The sequence below is a fragment of the Cebus imitator genome, unplaced genomic scaffold (assembly GCF_001604975.1).
Source record: "Cebus imitator isolate Cc_AM_T3 unplaced genomic scaffold, Cebus_imitator-1.0 Scaffold348, whole genome shotgun sequence".
Taxonomy (NCBI): domain Eukaryota; kingdom Metazoa; phylum Chordata; class Mammalia; order Primates; family Cebidae; genus Cebus; species Cebus imitator.
The window spans coordinates 1,849,388-1,870,676 of record NW_016107663.1 but is presented as its reverse complement, the minus strand read 5'-3'; the positions used below and the strand labels follow the sequence as shown (position 1 = coordinate 1,870,676).

The 21,289-nt window shown below is 42.7% G+C and overlaps 1 protein-coding gene across 10 annotated transcripts in view; it reads right to left on the bottom strand.

The window, feature by feature from the left end:
* The window catches only part of NTRK3 (neurotrophic receptor tyrosine kinase 3), a 391,402-nt gene that overhangs the window by 109,080 nt on the left and 261,033 nt on the right, over positions 1 to 21,289 (bottom strand). For 2 of the 10 annotated variants that reach the window (XM_037730504.1, XM_017506143.2), the window contains one exon: positions 367 to 501. The exons of the other annotated variants lie outside the window; for them this stretch is intronic. In XM_037730504.1, coding sequence (XP_037586432.1) covers positions 367 to 501 — 135 coding nt within the window. The remainder of the gene's footprint in view (positions 1 to 366; positions 502 to 21,289) is intronic. 10 annotated transcript variants of the gene reach the window in all.

Genomic DNA, 21,289 nt, shown 5'->3' with positions numbered 1-21,289 from the left:
TCTGAGACAACGTCTCTGCACTGATCCCACATAAAGGTTCTCTTGGGTCTGATGGAAAAGGGAAGGAAGGCCATTAGTCTAGGCAGCCTGCTGAGAAAGTTTGTGACAGCACTGTTTCTTTCCAAGCCATGGTCCTCTCTTGCTTCTCCCATAGCCCTTACCTGGGCCCTGTGAAGCTTCCTTCCCTGGAAGACACTCCTTTAACTTAAGGGATTTTTGTTAGTACCAAATCCCACACTGGGCACCTAGTCATACCTCAGTCCATGAAACACATGGAGGTTTGATAAATCTTAAGGTCATAAGAACTAAAATTGGTTAGGGGAGGGGTCTTTACTTCACACAAAGATGTCAAAGGAGGTAACTCACCATGTGACCTTGGGTAAGACACTTCCCCACTCTGGACCTCAGGTTCCTCATATATATAGTGAGTTGATGGGACTAGATGATCTCTATTGTCCTTCAAGTTTAATATCCCATGATTGTCTATGTTTGAAAAGACCCCTGGCAGAAGAGGCAGACATGGGGGAATTAATGGTCAGTATTAAACCCCAAGTGCAAAAAACATGGGAAAGTATTTTTCTTAAGTGCACAATGCCAGAAACAGAAATCCAGGTGTTCTCAGCTCCTGTAGCCACACTGCTGTGCCTGTAGGGGCAGCTGGTTTATTTTATGCATAAAATACAGATCCTAAGAAGCTCACACTGGCATTATAGAAATGGCACAAGTTAGAGTCAGAGAAGAAAGATTCACCATCACCTTGAACTCTGTCCTGCACGTTTCCTAACATACTTGCCCCCCATTTTCCTTCTTGGACCAGAATGCCTCAAAATTGTGCCCATCATTGCCATTCAGGGTGTCATTCCTGGGCCTGGAAAGATAGTTCTTCTGACTTAGGAGATAATCCTGGACCCAAGACCCACTTTCTGGCTCCTAATATCCCATCAAGAAATTCAGCTATTTTCAAGAGGAAAGCAACGTGACAAGGGGGGGTGATCAGATGAGAGGAGGTGTGGTGTTTGGTTCCTTAAACTCTTCCTCGTCAGTGTTAGGGCATAAACCATTGGAACGACGGAAGTTGTTGGCTCATTAGAGACCTGAAGACTACAGCTCCCATAAAGAGATATCACTGTAGCTTCTGAGAGGGAAATCTCCTTCGGAGACCATGCAGCCTTCATGGGCCCTGGAAAGATCCGTGTCGGATCCATTAAAGACCAGGGCCAAGCCCGCCTCAGTCTCTGCCAAGGTCCCTGAAGCCGCCTTCGTGAACATGAACCCTTTCCCATATGAGCTGGGATCTGAAGTTTGTTTTCTCTGGAACTCTTTCCCAGGTGGAGTCTTTCCAAGATTCTAAAAGCTGAAGCCTGATAGCATAAGAGGCACTGCTCCAAAATCCTCCATTCCTCCCCCTCTGTCTCAGAACCACCCCTGTGCAGAAAGGAAAAGGCATTTCTGGGGGAAGGGCAAGGGCAGGGGAGACTAGAATCACAGTGGACACTGGCAAAGGGGTAAATGGGTGAAGAAAAGGCTGAAGAGGGGCAAATCAAAGGCACTTTCAAAGAAGGCCTTTGCCACCAGGGGCCCACAGACCCCCCTACATCTAACCTTTTCCTCTGTCTGTCAACAGCTTTCCCCCAGGTATTCAGCACAAAGGTACCTGCAGGCTCTCTGTAATTCAGAATAGAGCTGGGTCATCAGGAATCTTCTAAGAAGACTTCTCCTGAGAGGTAAGCTGGGGGCTCTGAGATCTTTTTGGGAAAGGGAGCTTAGGAGAGAAGGGGCACTGAGCATCCATAGGATTGGATGAGAGGTTTTGGAGCCAATCCTATTGAGCCACGACCTGCTTAAATCTCTAAAGGTGAGTGCTTTATACTCACTGCAACAAGGAAAGGCCAATTGCTATGGTTTTGCCACAGGAAAAAACATTCAAACCTGTTAATCTGAGGTTCTTGCAGATTCTAATTCTCTCTCCCTTGCTGGGGTTTCACCCCTGTGCTCTGGCCTTGGGGCTCTGGAGGTACCAGCCCAGCACCCTCCAGGGAGAAGGTATTCCCTGAATCTTCTGCCCATCCTCTTTCCACCTGACTGTGGATTCTCGAAGACTCCTCCGTCTGCCTCTGCTTCTCCCCGTTGTTATCTGACATGAGACTATTGCCTAACTGCATAAAGCAGTTTAAGTTATGGTTTAGATAATAGGCCCAATACCAAATGGAGTTCTACAGAATTATTTTCAAACATTCCCCCTTCAAATGTATTAGCTTATCATATTCAAATTGCTACATCACAATAACCTTTAGTTCTGACATAGCATTGGCTTTGGGAAAAAAAAACATTTTATACCCTAGGGTGAGCTGGAATACACAGAAGCGGTGGTGCTGAGGTCCTGGGCAGTGGATTAACAGGGAGCCAGAGGCAGAGGGCAATGCAGTGGACAGGGCATCCCACCCCAGTCAGGACGCCACGCTTTCCACAACCTTCCCACCTTTTCCCAAGAGGCAAGAAAAGGTGAGATGCTTTTCAACCCCACTGCAGGTAGGCATGGGATGGAGTAGGGAGCCCCAAGCAATACCCAGCTATGCCAATCCTACCGTCAGACATACTGCAGGTCACCCTGAGATCCACAGATCTATGTAAGTTAGTGCCAGTGCTGGGCATCACCTACAGTTACCTCTTTATCCCTAAACATCCCAAAAAGGTGGATGGTATTAACTCCACTTTACAAGGCAGAAAACTGTGCCATTAAAATATGGACAAACAGCCCCAAGTTCACTTTGTGGACAAGTCTAAATTGGATTCCAGCTCTTCATACCTCCAAAGTCCTTGCAACTAACCACTTTGTAATGTGGATGCCAATTGTAGAAAACCAATATCCAGGAAGAAGATGAAATGGAGGTCAAGGTAGTGATGGTAAGGACATTCTCCGAGGGAAGCAGGGCTATCAGTCCTGCCACTTAAACAGGTTCTAAACAGAGAGAAGGGCTTTCTTACCTCATTAACAGCTTCCTTAGTTAAGAAGGCAAGCAGCACCATACCCTGCCGTTCCCTCCTCTGGCCAACCCTGGTTTAATTCTATCTCAGGTGGCCTTACCCCCCATCCTCACAGGACACTTTGCATGCACTGGGACCTTCCAAATAAGGAACCCCAAACTTTGTCTGGTCTTTGACTCCTTCATTTTGATGTTATTTCTGGGAGTTCAGCCTAAAGAGGATGAAAAATAACCACATGATCACGCAGTAGTAGTGAGTATGGAGCGATGGATAACTAGAACATAGTCGCACTGTAACCAAGGGTGTGGAATATCTGAGAATAGCCCTCATAAGCCAAGCATCGTTCCTGGGCACCCACCCCAGGCCACTGTGTGAACAAGTGTGGGCAGAAAAGAGTGAGTCATGCTGAAGAAAGGCTTCCTCATAGACACGTGTGTCTTGCTTCTCTTCCTGCCTGTGTGGTGGCCCTTCTAAGGTCATGGGAAAGTGGTCATTAAGGAATTCTAATGGTGCCTGGGCTGTGGTTATGATTGCTTTGTTCTGTATCTTTTCTTTGGGGATAGCTATTGCTTTTTTGAGTCTAAGTTCTTTCTTCACGTGCCATCGGATTCAATAAAAGCATGGTGGCACTGGCCCAGGTGGGTGAGCCCCAAATGCCTATGCTTGCTGGCCTAAGACTAGGCTGCTTGAAACTCTCAGATTTTTTCTTTTATTATCCTGAGATTGCAAACCTAACCCACAGGCCATCTATGGCCTTAGGATATGCCTTTTATTTATTTATTTATTTATTTATTGGCACAAACGGGGTATTTTTAAAAATTTGTTGCTTAGTTGCCAGCATTTAAAACTTGAGAAATATTTAAGTATTTCCCATTTCTAGCTTCCCTTGACAATCCGAGAGCTCTGGCAATCCTGGGCAAGAATTTCTGCACAGTGATAACCCACTGTGTAGCCACTCGATTCATACAAGGTGTGTGGGCGTATGTTCTCCAGCTTGCCGTATTCCCCACCAATTATCCTCCACCCGTGCACACACTTACAGTACCTGCACGGCTTGTCTTTGCACTCGAGATTTAAAAATTGCACTAAACATTATGTTTCTTTTACTACGTTACAGGCTGTGTGTCAAAGACCAGGAAATGCCATCTCCGCAAGCCTTGTCGACCGCCCCTATAGTACCAAACTTATGCTCCCTCTGGTCATGGTTAACAGTGATAAAGACGTGGCTGGAAACCAACAGCAGAGGGACAAACCTATCTCAGAAGGGGGGGACAGCTCAGAAACTCTGTCTGGTCATTGACTCCTTCATTTTGACATTATTTCTGAGAGTGCGGCCTAGAGAAGATGAAAAATAACCACATGAACATGAGGTACTAATGTGTATAGAGAGATGGATCATTAGAACATAGTCACACCCTAACCTGAGAATACCCCTGGTATGGGTACGGGAACTATATGGGTAACGGAATCAAGCATGTTCAGAAATCAGGGTCCCAGCAAGACACCATGCTGAAGCACAATGCTGGAAAAACCTACTGCTGGGAGAGAAGATGACATTCATATCATCCACTGGCCATGTCTTCCACATTGCCTGACATGTATAAAGCACATGACAAAAGGTTGTTGAATGCCAATAAGCAGGACTTTTTAATATTTCACGGGGGAATGATTGGACCCAAAGTGTTCCTACATTCCTATAATAACAAACACATTTCAAAGGGTTCTATATAATATCAAAACGTACTTGGAACCAAAATGTCCCTGTTGTATACTCTATAGATAAGCGTGTTGAACTGAGACCCCCCCAACTTCAGTATGGACCACCTCTTCCTATAAAGTCATCTCGCTACTGCTGGGAAAATGACTAATGACATTGCCCTGGCTTGCTTGCCAGGGTTGCCAAGTCTGGTTCCAGCTGTGTGCAGATGCTCAGAGGGAGGGGGCTGAGGCTGAATGTACCCCAACTACAATTTAGCTCATGGCATCATGCCCACAGGAAGTCATGGTGGGAGGACATCCATGCCTGAGTTGGATAAAAGGGCATGGACCACTGAGATTCTCAGAAAAAAGCAAAAGGCTCCTTCTTGAAGGAAGTTGAAGGCTCCCACAGCTTGTCCCTGACGGGTATTCCAAGACTCTAATTCAAAGTAAGGGGGAGGTGTGCTGGGGGGCCACCCCCACTTGGCCTCACTAAGACTATTCCAATGATAAGCTGATCTTGGCTTAAAGGAGTGAAATGTTAGTCCCCAGAGAAAGTGAAAATCCTTCGACTCCATAACATGGGTGAAGTAACCTCTTAGAATCAAAACACTTCATGAGCCATGGAGAAGTATTAGTCATATGAAAAAAAGTTGTTGGTGGTGGTTTTTTTTTTTTTTTTTTTTTTTTTTTTACCATTCTCAGAATTCACTATATAAGAAACAATTTGCAGTAGCTGAGCATCTTCTTTTCTTGCTTAACTGAGAGTGGAGAGAACCATGGGTATTAATAATCTGTCTTCATTGCCTTCCTTGCACTTCAAAATATCTGTCTTCGTATTCAGCATATTGTTTCCTGAGTCTTTTGACTCTTTTCAAATGTTTGAAACATCAAAAATATCAGAATAGTATAGAAACTCTGTGTCTACCTCCAGCATTATCAATTTATTTTGATATCTTCTCAAATTTCTAAACAAATAATCCATTACTGTAATGGCTGAGAATCCATGTGAGTCCATATATGACCCTGTTTCTCCTCTTCCCCATCACTAGAAGCAACCACTGCTCTGAAATAGCTGATTACCCTTTTCAGGAATCTTGCAATAATTTTGCTGCCTATGCATATATCCATAACTAAATTATAGTTTTGTTCTGTGTAAGTTTAAGCTTTTAAAAAAACAAATGTTTTCTAGATTTATCCATGTTGATACATGTAAGTCCCATTCATTAATTTTAGCTAACGAAGTCCATTGTGTGAATATACTACAAATTATTTGCCTATTCTGCCAACTGACCCTTGTTTCTATTCTTTCATTATTCCAAAAAGAGTTGCAATCAATATTATTACACACATCTCTTTATGCACATGTGGAAGATTTTTTCCAGAGCAGTCGTTGGCAAACTTCCCCTATAAAGGACCAGAAAGATAGAAAATATTTTAGGCTTTGCAAACCATGCAGTCTCTGCTGCTACCACTAAACTCTGCCAGTGTAGTCTGAAGGCACTCATACACAACACATAAACACATAAGCATGTTCCAGTAACATTTCGTTTGTAAAAATAGGCAAGAGCCAGATTTGGCCCTTGGCCAATGAGCGGTGGTTTGCTGACCTCTGCTCTAGAGCTTTCTCACTCAAAGTGCAGGCGAGTCAACAAACAGCATCAGCTGAAAGCTGGGTAAAAACGAAGATGCTCAGACTCCACCGAATCAGCATCTGTGTTTTAACAAGCTCCTCAGGTGATTTCTATGCACAAAAACATTTGAGAAGCATCTCTTTGGAGGATATCCCTATAATTTAGTGTAATTAAATCCTTAAAATCATTCTATTGCTAAACGTGTACCCAAAGTCATACCAATTCATATTTCTATAATCACTAAATGAATGAACCTCTTACTCCATCTTCCTATATCTGATATTTTTTCTAACAAACTAATGGGTGGTAGGTGTTATCTCCTTGCAGTTTTAAGATTCATTTTCCTGATTACTAGTGAGGTTGTACACCATCTTAAGGGTTTCCCCTGTTGAGAAACTGTCAACTGCCTATTTGTATCCTTCCCTCATTTGTGTGTGTGTGTCTTTCTCTCTCTCTCTCCCCCCCTCCTCCCTGTGTGTGTGTGTGTGTGTGTGCGTGCGTGTGTGTGTAATGTGGTTGTTACTCTTCTTTATTTGTGGGAGTTTGTTATTTATTCTGTGTGCAAATCCTTTGTTACACATATATGCATTGAAATTATGTCGTCTCAATCTGTCTTTTAGCTTTCTATATGGTACTCATAGATATTTTTTAATTAACATATTCACCTTTCCCTTTCTGTTACTTATATCTGTGCATTAAGAGATATTTTCCTCCTCAAAGTCAGGATATTACCTTTTCCTTTAAAAGTACTATGTTTAATAAATCTCCGTTACAGAAGAATTACAAATAATTTATGTAGAGACTCCTCACTCAAGGAGGTAGAGCTTCACTTTCCCCCACTCCTTGAGTATGTGCTGTTACCGGTTTACTTCCGAAGTATATGGAAAGAGGGAGAATGTAGTTTCACAGCAGAGAAACCTAACAAACACCATCTCACCCAGGTAATGAGGGTTAGCATCATCAATATTAAGTCATGCAATAAGCATGCACTCTTTATATGATGTGATGGGAATGGCTGTCACCTCTGCGGTCTTCCTTCCCAAAACCCCACTGACAGCCAAAATTGAGAGACATTCCACATAAAACCTGACCAGCAAGGTAATCAAGGACAAGGAAAGTCTAAGAAACTGTCAGAGATCAAAGGAGGCTAAGGAGACAGGATAACTAAAGTGGTGTTCTAGATAGCGTCCAGGAATGGAGAAAGGACAGTTGAGGGAAACTGAGGAAATCAGAGGATAGTATTGAATTTAATTAAGAATAATGTACCTATACTCATTTCTTACTTGTGACAAATGCATCATGGTGATACAGGATGATTACAATGGGGAAAACAGGATCAGAGATGTAAGGGAATGCTCTGTACCACAGCGCAACTTTTCTGTATGTCTAAAGTGATTTTAAAATAAAAAGTTCTGCTTTAAAATTTCACCCAGAATTTATCACTTATTTTGTGACTGGTATGAGATAAAAACATCACTTTATTTTTCCTTATGGGGTTTTATTTAACAGTTTCTCACTTTGTTTTTCTTTTCTTTTTTGAGACAGAGTCTTGCTCTGTCACCCAGGCTGGAGTAGTAGAGTGGCTTGATCTTGGCTCACTGCAACCTCTGCCTCCTGGGTTCACACGATTCTTCTGCTTCAGCCTCCTGAGTACCTAGGACTACAGGCTTGTGCCACCATGCCCAGCTAATTTTTGAATTTTCAGTAGAGATGGAGTTTTGCCATGTTTGCCAGAATGGTCTCGATCTCTTGACCTCATGACCCACCCACCTTGGCCTCCCAAAGTGTTGGGATTACAGGTGTGAGCCACCGCGCCTAGCCTAGTTTCTCCCTTTCCTACTGACTTACAATGACACGCACAAAAAAAAGTACTCAGATCCACACATCTGTCTCCTCCCTCCCTCTCTCTGTCTCTATTTATCTGTCTACATATATACACACATCAGTTTTCTGAATGTTAAAAAACAATTATTATATGTTAGCCTATTTGCTTTCACTGAAGACAGTGTCTTCAGTGAAAGCAAACTGTAACATTACAATAAGTATTTTTAAGTAATATTAAAATAACAGGCTAACTGTAATGTTAAAATAAGTATTTTTAAGTAATGTTAAAATAACAGGCTAACTGTACCGTTAAAGTAAGTATTTTTGTCTATTAGGGCATATCTCTTCAATCTTTAACTTCTTTTTAAAAGACACCTTGGCTATTTTTGGTCATTCATTCCTGGACATAAATTATAGGATAAGCTTATCAGGCAAAAGCTTTCAAAAGCTCTGCTAGAACCTTTATAAAAATTGTATTCAATGTATAGATTTGGGAGAAAATCAACAGTTACTTTTATACGTTCTTCCCATCCATGAATAAGGTACGAGTTCCATTTACTCAGTTCTTCCTCTTTACACTTCGTAACGTTTTGTGTTTTTCCGTAGCCTCTTGCATATCTTTTGTTAGCTTTATGCTTTTTTACTTCATCTTTCTTGGTTTTATTTCATTTTTGCCTCTATACATGTGATTTGTTTTACATTAAATGATCTAACGGTGTTTAGGGGAGACACCGATTTTTGCTTATTGATCTTATATTAACAATTTTCCTGGACTTCCTAATTAGTTCTAACAGTTATTTTATAAAGATCCTTGGATGTTCTTTGCAGGGTGATCAGATTCTTCCTAAGAAGGATAATCTGTCTTTTCAATTCTTTTATTTCTTTTGTCTTATTGCAGTGGCTAGCATTACCAGAATATTACTGAATAAAAATCATAACAAGCATGCTTATCATTAGATTTGTTTCATGTGTTTCATACATACATATATATATATATATATATATTTTTTTTTTTTTGACAGGGTCTGACTCTGTCACCCAGGCTGTAGCACAGTGGTGCAATCTCGGCTCACTGCAACCTTCACCTCCTGGGTCCAAGCAATTCTCCTGCCTCAGCCACTTAAGTAGCTGGGATTACAGGCATGTGCCACCACACCTGGCTAATTTCTGTATTTTTAGTAGAGACGGGGTTTTGCCATGTTGACCAGACTGGCCTGTAACTCCTGACCTCAGGTGATGTGCCCACCTCAGCCTCCCAAAGTAGTGGGATTACAGGTGTGGGCCATCATGCCCAGCCTTGTTTCATGTTTTCTTCTTCTAATTCATTCTGAGTGAAAAGGGTTTTTTCTGGGTTTGTTTTTTCCCTTTTTCTTTTCTTCTCACCCATATTGTCTAACTTGTTGCTACCTCCATCTTGCCTCTCGGGACTTCAATTATAAACCTAATCTTACAATGATGACTTGGAGTCCTAAAGGGCAATACTGAGGACAGAGTACAACAGTCTTCAGCTAGTTGAGTGGCTTAATTCAGCTCATGGTCTCAAAGCTGCAACTTTATCCATTCTCTCCCACTTCCTTGCTCACAGATTCCTATCAGTTGTACTCCTAGGTAGGGGTTAGCCAAATTATCTTTTCAGACTCTTTTCTTCACTATCCCCATCCCAAGACTTGAAGCAGTGAGTCCAGCTCGGATCCCCTGACCATGTGGAGCACATTGCAGATACCCCCAGAGCTGAACCCCTGCCCTGACTGATGCTAGACTTTGAGGCTAGCGTAACAGTGAATGTACCTCTGTGCATCACTTTTTATTTCTGTACCATTTCTGGTCCACACATTATTTATCTTGTTTTGGGCCCAGCTATATTGTTTGATATTTTTTTGTCGTTGCTACATATTTTGAGCAGAGGAGGAAACTAAAGCCCTGAGCGTACTGAACCATCCTCACCAGCGCCCCATTATCTGCCTTTCTTTCTATATTGCAGAAAAATACATTTTGTTTCCAAAACCTTTTAACTGACACCTTCAGTAGTATCTCCAAATTCTGTCTTCAATTATTTCCCGTCTCTTCAACCTCTTCTGCCTTTCCTGTTATATCCTCTTTTGTACAGAAATCCATATATGGTTATCTCTATCTCTGGGTATGTGCACACACACCAACCCAATGGAGGCCCCCACTCTCAGTCTCCTACCTAGTGAATATGGAGCAATGTCCTCCACTTTACCATATCATTTGTTTCCATCCCATTTTCTTAGTTCCTTTGGGTATCCACAATGTACATAACCTAATTCCAACCCTAACCTCCACTGTTCTGCTGACCATTCATGCTTACATTCCCATAATTCAGGTCCTAATCATTTCACAAAAACTAACCTCTTGAAGGTGACCAGTGGTTACCTCATGACTAGATTTTCTCCAGTCCTTGATCATTCCACAGAATGTGGCACCCTGACCATCCCATACCCCCCATGACACTTAGAATACTGTGCCATCCTCATCACTTCTCTACCTTACTGCTCCCTTTCTTTCTGTTGGCTTCTCTTCCTTCATTGGTCCCTACGGTAGTTTCTCAAGTATCAGTCTTTTCACCCCTGGCTACTTAAGGTTTGGATCTCCGACTGACAGCAGCAGCATCACCAGTTTGTCAGAAATGCAGCATCTCAGTGTCCACCCAAAACCTACTGGGTCAGGATCTGCATTTTAACAGAATCTTGAGAATAAAATATGGGAAATGCTGCTTTAGCCATCTGCTCCTCTCCCCGCCTCCCTGCACCCTCCATCATTAATGTCCATCTCTGTGTGGCGACTTCTAACCTTTTACCTCCAGCACAAACTTGCTTCTGAATTTTCTTCTCACAATGGCAACTGGCTTCTGGGCGTTCCCATTACTGTGCATCATCTAACAGCAAACTCAACATTTCTACAATCCCCATCCCAAACAATCTCCCTTTCTGACAGGACAATTTTCTAAAATCACTATCATCCTTATAATTACCCAGGTTCAAACTCAGAGTCATATACATTTCTTGCCAGTGCCTTTCTAATTCCCCATATCAAACATCCGATTTCAATGATTTGTTTTGTAATTTCTCATGTACACATCCTTTAATTTAGATCCTTACTTTAGCAAAGCATGGCAGAAAGTCAGAAGATAGTAACTTTAAGTAAATTACTTAACTTCCCTAAGCCTGTTTCCCCTTCTGTAAAGCGAAGATATCACTGTCTACCTCCCAGGTGCTGCCGTGATTTAAAAAAAAAAAAAGCTTAAAGGTACCTAGGTCAGTGTCTGGCCCAGGGCACACATTAGATGATTAACAAATGTTGGCTTATGCTTCCTCACCACTCACCACTATTTTAGGGCTACCGTTTGAGGGCTTCTTAACATGTTTCCCAAGTTCCAGTCCTTAAGTTAATCCATCTCATGTACCATTGTCCAATCATATCAATAAAAATTCCATTCACCGATCTTGCTCAGAGGCCACCAGTGACTTGAAAGTGCCAACTGTGTGATGCCCAAACAGCTTAGGCCGCCATCCTGGTCTTGACACGCTCTAACTCCAGCCAACCACTCCTTCCCCATTCACACTCTCCTGTTCAGATAAACTCTGACCACACCGTGCACTTTCAGCTTCTGTCCTCACTTCCACAATAGTCCACTGCCCTGAATGCTTATCTTCTAACTTATTTTTCTCATCCAATTGCCATTCAATCCTTCCAGCCCCAGCTCAAACTCCACTCTCTGTATAAGTCACTTGGGAGTTAATTGTGAATTTCCATATGATCATTCTTCTCCTCTTATCTGGAACTGTTTCAAACATATACACTACAATGAAATGTTTCATGTTTTTATTTTTCATTTCTCAATAAGACTATTTGAAAAAAAAAAAAAAAACCCAACAACCAATATCTATAAGCACTTTCACTTGTCCAGGCAATGAGCAAAGTACTGTGCATGGATTTTCTAATCTGACCTTCTCAGCATCCCTATGAGAGGAGAACAAGTATGGCCCCTGGTTTGTGGAAGAGGAAGAGAGGCTCAGTCACTCATGCCCAGTTGTCCTGTTACTGTGATGCACAGCAGGACTTGAATCCAGGCCTTGCCATTCCAGTTCCCATGTTCTTAACCCCGTCTGTATGTAGACGCCAAGGGCAGGAAGCAAATCCAACAGCTCTCTCGGTTTCCCATGTGACAGATAAGGATTTTAGAGAATTGAAGACTTGTTTTTTTCAGAACCATGTAATCTGACTTGTGTGTGTATGATCTGTATAACAATATGCCACATTATCTTCAGGCTGCACTACAGTATCCTGGCATTTGCAAAGCATTTCTCTCTCTAAGGAATTTAAAAATGATTATGTTAGTTTCAAAATAACTTTGAGGTAAGGAAAGAAAAAAAATATATCTGAGCATCAATGTCCCCTACCATGACTTGGCCATCTGGTTCCTGGAACCACCCTCTTCAAGTCCCAACTGCTACCCCAGGGTGCTCAACTTTCCTTGGGGTCATGGCCATGCTGTTTAGGATATGATGAAAAAAGACAAAAGCCAGAATCTGGCAAGAAATGCAGTCGATAAAGTCTACATTCCAGGGTGGCGTCCATTTTAAGCAGATTATCTAAGAGCAAGATACGCCAAACAGGATCAGATAGCTGGCTCATTCTAAATATACGGCCCTAAAAATCAAGTAATATAAACCTATGAGTTAGAATTTTTTGGCCCCGAATTCCATGATTTGCGATGATGAAGTCGCTGAAGGTGAAAAGAAGAGAGAGCAAAGGTGTCCCCTTGTACATCAGTATAGAGAAACATTCTTCCCCTTTGTTGTGACCTCTTTAATTTGATGGAGGCATACTCATACACACAGACACACACACAAAATACTCAGTTTAGGAAGTACAGGTGTCATCCTCGCCCCCCAAGGCCTAGGTGAAGAGTGGAAGATATATACCACACAGGTCATCAGCGTTCTGCAGAGCCATACGCTACAGCGGACAGCAGCAAATGCCTATCAAATCCCTGCTTTCACTGTCCTCCAAATCCCTAAATTACTGACGCACGTCGGGGGCCTCCTATGCTCATGGTCACTGTGCTCAGGGCTGGATAAAGGGAGAGGGCCTATCGAGATGAGTAAGAAGAGTAAAAATCATTGACTGCAGAGAGGAGTTAAAAACCCAATGCCAAGAACGGGAGGCCTACACCTTTCTAAGTTTACCTAACAATAATTTTACAAATGACTCAATATCAATCTTCTAGGAGCCAAGAAAGTAAAAAGGAAAAGAAAGCATGAGAAGTTGACAGTCGTGAGATCGTAAAACAAACTATAATCTGGTATATACACTGGTGAGTGGCAAGAGAGAGGCACACACCCCCTGCTGAGGGACTGCAGTGAGGGCGTGGCCATAAGAGCATGTGCGGGTGGAAAAGAGGAGGTGAGAAAAATGGTCACCAGGCAGAAATGCACGGGCTGCGGAGGGGGAGCCATTCCATACGGCGGGAGCAGCAGACAAAGCATAGCACATAGGGAACTGTAAGGGACTGAACTGTGCCCCCTCAAAAACCATCACCACAGCACCTCATATTGTCACCTTATTTGAAAACAGGAACTTGGCAGATGATCAAGTTAACATGAAGTCACTAGGATGGGCCCTAATCCAATATTACTATGTCCTTATGAAAAGGAAAAATGTGGACACTCGGATAGATGTACACAGAACACCACGTCAACACGAAGGCAGAGATCTGCATAATGTGTCTACAAGCCAATGGATGTCCAAAATTGCCAGCAAACTACCAAAGCCCAAAGAGGGGCCTTGAACAGATCCTTTCCTAGTAGCTTCAGGGGGCTCACAGCCCTCCAGACACCTTGATCTTGGATGTGGGGCCTCCAGAACTGAGAAAATAAATGTCTGTTGTTTTAGGCCATCTAGTTTACGGCACTTTGTTACAGCAGCTCCGGCAAACTAAAACAGGATTTGTTTTCACCCTGAGAAGCAAAGCGTATAATTTGGCAGAAACACAAAGCAGAATATGGGGAAAATGGGAACCAGCTCAGCAAGGGAGATTAGGAAAACAGTGTGGTAGGACTATCTGGAGTAATTCCACAAAAATGGGACATAACCAATCAAGTGACAGTGGTAGAACTGCAGCTGTGGATGTTAGACGTGGGCACTGGTATGGATCAACACACAGAGATGAAGACTGACAGATGGATGGATGGATAAATTAAGATGATAGATGATGGGTCAATAGATGCGAACACGGATAGATACCTAGATAAGAGATTTAGATTAGGTGATGTACCTTCAGCTAATGGTAATGGCTTTTCACGTTAAGGTTAAAAATCAATCTCCAAATGCTACATTTTGTTGCCCACTTTCAAAACATTGTCACATAGGTTTAGGAAAACAAAAGTTCTGGAAATTCACAGCATTTACACACCTGGGAAAGCAGAGTATCCCATGGAGCCCAGAGAGCACTCGCTCAGGTAGACATGCCTAGCCTGCACTCACCAAATCTGTACCTTGGCCCTCACGGATCTCACCCATAGTAGGATAAAACAGCCAGACTATGACAGAGAGGACTTCAAGTCATTAAAGCAGTACAGGGATAGTGCTAGAGCATTCCTAAGAAGTAACAATAGTAGGAGACTCAGCCTTCTTGGAGAAGGCAGCCGTTGCCATAAGGCTCCAAGGAGACCTATGGTTTCCTCCTAAGAAGATAGGAAGAAAAGCTATTCCTGGAAGAAAGCACCATACTGATGGCCATACAGGGGAAGTATAAGACACACTTGGGGAAGTGCAAGGAGTTCCCACTAATCAATGGAGATGATTAGCTTGGAAGCAGATTAGCAGACCATGAAGGAACTTCAGAGTTTGGGGCAATGGGTGAGTGTTGAAGGATTTGAGAAACAGGATGGCTTGAGAACAGATTAAAAAGGAATGAAAGATGAGACAGAGAAGGGTCAGTGGTGGCTGGACTAGCTAGGGCAGGGGCCAGCAAGCTTTTTCTGTCAACAGACAGACAGTAAATATTTTAGGTTTTACAGGCCATTCGGTCTCTTGCAGCAACTCAACTCTGCCGTTGCAGCATGAAAGCAGCCACAGACAATGCGCAATGAATGAACGTGGCTGGGTCCCAATAAATGTATTTAGAGACACAGAAATTTGAATTTCATATAATTTTCACGTGTTACAAAAGATGATTCTTCTTTGAATTTTTCCAGCCATTTAAAAATGTAAAATCTGGCCAGGCACAGCGGCTCACACCTGTAATCCCAGCAATTTGGGAGGCCAAGGTGGGTGGATCACCTGAGGTAAGAAGTTCAAGACCAGCCTGACCAACATGGTAAAACTCCGTCTCTACTAAAAATATAAAAATTAGCTGGGCATGGTGACATGCACCTGTAGTTCCACCTACTCAGGAGGCTGAGGTAGAAGAATTGCTCGAACCTGGGAAGTAGAGGTTGCAGTGAGCCAAGATCATGTGGCTGCATTCCAGCCTGGGTGACAAGGCGAGTCCCGTCTCAAAAAAACCAAAAAAACAAAAAAAATTGTAAAAACCATTCTTAGCTTAAGAGTTGTACAAAAACCAGTGGTGGGCTGGATTGGGTCTGCAGGCTATCGTCTGTGGCCCCAGGACTAAAGGGTGACAGTGCCATCCTGGACATGTGGTACATTAGGGCTCGGATCACAGAAGGAGAACCAGGAAGATGAATGCCAGAGGAATGCAAGGGTAGAGCTTACGGAAATCAGAAACTTGGCATCTGATTAAACATAGGGGGCGGGAGAGGAGGCAGGGTCTGGGATGCTCCAGGGTTCTTCAGTGTGATGATGACAAGACCATTAGCAACACTGGGTCAGTGGGGGGCGGGGCGGGCAACTGCAAAGAAGCTGGTAATGTGTTCAGCACAAATTCAGGACAGCATACCTGCAATGCTTAAAGAAGCGTGGCAAGGCTTGAACTAGGAATTAGACATCTTATGCCCTTGACTTTATTTCATAAGACCTGAGGCAAGCCACTTGTTGTTAACTGAGGCTCTTCCAGCCAGGCATAGTCTCAGCTCCAAGAACTGCAGTCTACTCTGCTCAGCGTAGAGCCACTGTAGACTAGCTAAGATCAGTGGAAGAACTGAGTAATGTTAGGTCAATCTGTTTTATAAACATTTTGTGTGTGGATGAATTCTTCTGGGACTTCACTGTGTCTGTGAACCCCCAAACGCACTCACTGCCTTAAGCAGCAGGAGATGTGACAACACGTTCAATGCCTAGTGGCCCTGTATCCTCTCCTGAAATGAAGAGCAGAGAGTAAGATGTAACTGCTGTAATTAACATGGCAGTGTAGTCAAGGGGAATGAGCAAATTGTAAGTTTCACTTCCTGTCCTGCCATCAGGCAGATGTGAATCAGGCACAACCAACTTCCTGAGCTCAGTCTTCCCACCTGCATAATGGGGATAATTATACTTCTCCTGAAGGCCTATGCGAATACAGATATGTAGGTGAAGTATACAGTGCAGTGTCTGGCCACCATTGGCATGAATTACATTCTAATTCCAAATGTGAGCTGAAACAATGCGTAAGACAGCCATGAGGGTCCTAAAAAGAGAGAGAAGGCAGTGAAGCATCAGTGAGACATTTGCTATGCATTCTCTGTGGTAGGCTCTCCTTATTCTATGTACCCTTCAAAATTCTCAGGCAATGAGGGTGTGAATACAACTGCATTCTTACCACCCTGCATGGCCCTTCTCCTGCTTGTTATTCCACTAAACTGACAGGGCCTGGAGGGAAACCTCACCTGCAAATATATCACAAACAGACACACAGATTTCGAGTGGTTAATACTTTTCTTATGTGAATTCTCTTTGGCAGATCATGTACTCTCATTCCAAAAACCTCAAGCATCAAGTGTCAAGTGTGATCAAGCGTTATCATTATATAATACTTTTGATGGATATGTGCTGATTCCTAGAGAAAAAAATATGAAATTGAGGTATCTTTCTTACCTAAGAAACCTGGGGTCATAGTCTCCCCAGAGATGTGCTAATGGCACTTAGATAACACTTGTGCCCCTTTTGGACACTTGTGGGGAGTCCAAAGATCACACCATCCCAAACGACATGCGCAAATAGCTGTAGAATAAGAACCAGATGACGGCCTAGCCCTAGTGAGACAGGGGAGCATCACTACCTTTCTAAGATTCAGTTTTCCAATCTGTAAAAGGGAGATATAACTTTTATACCTTCTCCCTCACAAAAACGTCATGAGCTCTAAACAAGATAATGCAGCAGTTATGTTTGAATGTTAGTGCAATGACATCTTGGACCGGATAATTCGTGGTTGTAGTGAGCTGTTCTGAGCATGGTGGGATATTTAGCGGTACCCCTGGCCTCTCTTCACCGGATGTGAATAGCATCCTCCACCCTACTGTGATCATGGAACGTGTCTCTAGACATTGTCAAATGTCTCCTGAGGACAGAATCACCCTGGCTGAGAACCACTGCTGTAAGTAGGAGATTTTCATTGCAACTTAAGCTTCAGGAACTGGGGGAATCAAGACCCCTAATGCTAACTGAGTTCCATCTTTAATCATAACATATACTGATGCTTCTCAAAGCCCATAGACCATTGCTGAGAATGTCACAGCTGCTTTCTGTAGCGGTGTGCTCCATGGCTAGGGATGGCTGAGGACACCGTGGCTGCATGTGCTATGGAGCAGTGGCCATACCAGCAGCAGCTGTCTACACAGTGGCTATACCAGCAGCAGCTGTCTACACAGTGGCTGTGTAGAGCTCTGGAAGTCCTAGGAGCTCTCGTGTCAACAGCCCACATTGGGCCTTAGGGAGTGACGTTTTTTGTAACTATGTGAATCCATATTCTGATAGATTTTTAATCCATGTAAACTCACTGCCAACCACCCCTTCTTATACCATATTAAGGGGTTTAATTACTTATTTCATCAGAGTCTTTCCTGGATGACCAGAAACAGCAACTAGAGAAACTTCAATAGCCATTATGCCAACCAAGAGTAATACAGACTCCATCGAAGCAATTGCCTGCACTGCAATCATGCTAATTAAAGGCCCCCAGAAGAGTCAAGATGAAAATGTCAAGTGAGATTTGTTCTGGACTTCAGTGATTTACTGCCTCACATGATGAAGTTCCAATAACCCTGCGAAGAAGAGCCTTGGTGGTGGTGAGTCAGGGGAGGGGGACTGCTGGCTGCAAAAGCTGACTAGTAAGGTCTCCAAGGTGACGTACGGCAATGGAGGAAGCCAATTCCATCAATCCCCAAAAAGGGAGCTTCCCAAAGGATCCCCATTTCCAAGCAGTGCCTCAGTCTACCCAGGGTATGACAAGGCTCCTGTGGGAGTTTCTGAAAGCTTCTCTCCCCATCTCCTCCCACCCACTTTATGAAGTGGGTTTAGTCATGAAGCCACTGACTTGCATCACAGGATATTTTAACAAACACCTCTAAGAGGTACACTGTTGGATCCACTGTCAGGAGGCTGGAAAGTATAGTGCTGCATCTCCAAGCTCTTCCTGTGAACAATGGAAAAGATATTCTTCCTCTGAAAGACGGCCTGTAACGTATGATTCTTATCTCTGTGCCTTGGTCACTAGGATGCCCAGAGCCAGATCTCTAAGCTCCTTCTAGCAGCGGGTACTTGATAGTCTAAACTTGCCACTAATTTTATTTTATGTATCCCCCAGTATTTTCAGATATTGTCGTTCCCTTTTTTCATCTTTGTTGTATTACATGTGCATTTTTACAAAGCACCTCAAACATTTTTCTGCAATGAGCTAAGACATTACTGAGCACATAACATGTAGATGTCTCTTCTTCCTTCATGCAAATGTTATTTCCCATGCATCAAGCCATGGAGGTATTTCCCCGGGAGGAATATGGCAGGCAGGCCCCATCACACAAAGCTGTTGCGGATAGGGGCATGAAAAGGAGCTGAGGACATGGCTGAATTGGAAGAGTTCTCTCTAAGACTTGGGAAAGGCTCAAGGAAATCTGAATTCAGATCAGGAAGATGGCACTGGGACAGACAATGGAGGCTTACTAAAGAATATAAATGATTCTTATCAAGGGGGGGGGAGGTTTTTTTATTACATTGCAATAAGATTTCATAGAACTAGACAAATTTCTACTATCCTCTATAAGATCCTACCCCAAAATACTAGTTGAAATGCTGATTTAATCAGCTTCTGACCCACGGACTTAGGGATCTGAGAGTACAGAGCTTGGACTTCTTAGTGTTATGATGATACTTAGCAGAATTCTTAATGCTATAATGGTGTTATTCGAGTATAAGACTTCTTAGTGCAATGATGGTGATATTCAAGAAATCAGTAGGGGTATACACACTTTCTGTTGCCCCCAGTGGGGTAATCCAAGAGTAGAAGTCTGAGGATTTAGATACAGGTAGGGACTATTAGTGGACAGGTAGCAGCATGTTCACACTCATTGCTTAAATGTCGACATATGTCCATACTAGTTAATACATAGCCCCTTCCTTGAGTACTCAGACCCTCAACACCGTCATGCTGGCTCCAGCCCCCTCCTCTGAGAATTCTCACAATCCAGCAAGGGGCTCATGCAAGGTCAGGGGCAGGCATCTCTTCCAATAGGGCAGTGTCCACCAGGCAGGGCTTTTGTTTCTTGGAATCATTTATGGAAATACAATTCACACAGTGTAACATTCACCCTTTAAAACTATACCACACACACACATACACACAAATAAACCGTCCATTAGCAGTCATTCACCACCCTTCTGTCCCTTCAAATCCTGGAAAAAAACATTAATCTACCTTCTGGTATTATGGGTTTGCTTATTCTGGACAAATCATAGAAATTGAATCATTAAATATGTGGTTATTTAGAGTCTAGCTTCCTTCACTTAGCATGTTTTCAAGGTTTATCCAGGGTTGTCACAAGTATCAATATTCTATGCCTTTTTATGGTTCAATAATATTCCACAAATGTATCATATTATTAGTCCAGTTTTAAGTTAGTGAATATTTACACTTTCTGCTTTTTAGCTATTATGAATAATCTTGCTATGAATATCCACATACGAGTTTTTGCATAAACATGTTTTCAATTCTCTATTATGTACCTAGAAGTGGAATTGGTAGGTCACACCATAATTCAATGTTTAACTTTTTGAATATATGCCAAACTATTTCCCAAACCAGCTGCACCATTTTATATTACCACCATTACAGTGTAAAGGTTCTACTTTCTTCACATCCTCACCAATGCTTTTTATTGTTCAACTTTTTTTTGGAGATAGAGTTTCACTCTTGTTGCCCAGGCTGGAGTGCAATGGTGTGATCTCGGCTCACCACAACCACTGCCTCCTGGGTTCAAGCAATTCTCCAGCTACTACAATTCTCCAGCCTCTCGAGTAGCTGGGATTACAGGCATGTGCCACTGTGCCCGGCTAATTTTGTATTTTTAGTAGAGATGGGGTTCCTCTATGTTGGTCAGGCTGGTCTCGAACTCTCAACCTTAGATGATTTGCCTGCCTCAGCCTCCCAAAGTGCTAGGATTACAGGTGTGAGCCACACGCCTGGCCAACATTTTTTTTCATTATAACTATCCTAGTGGGTATAAATGATACCCCAATACGGATTTGCATTTCCCTAATGACTAATTGTAATGAGCAACTTTTCCTGTGCTTATTGGCTATTTGTATATCTTTTTTGAGAAATGTCTATTCAAACCATTTGCTCATTGTTTTTATTGGGTCCTCTTTTTCTTGAGTTGTAAGTGTTCTTCATATATTCTGGATACTGCTCTCTTATCAGATATATGACTTACAAATATTTTCTCCCATTCAGTGGGTTGCCTCTTCATTTTCTTGATGGTGTCCACTGAAGCAAAAACGTTTTCCATTTTGATGAAGTCTGATGTATGTATTTTTTATTTTGTTGCTTGTGATATCTAAGAAATCATTGTGTAATTCAAGTCTACAGACACTTGTACCTAAGTGTTCTTCTAAGAGCTTTATTGTTTCAGTGCTTACATCTAGGCCTTAGATCCATTTTGAGTTAATTTTTGTGCATGGTATATGGTAGAGGGGCCTACCTTCCTTCTTTGACATGTGAATAGCTCGTGGTCCCAGCATCATTTGTTTAAAAG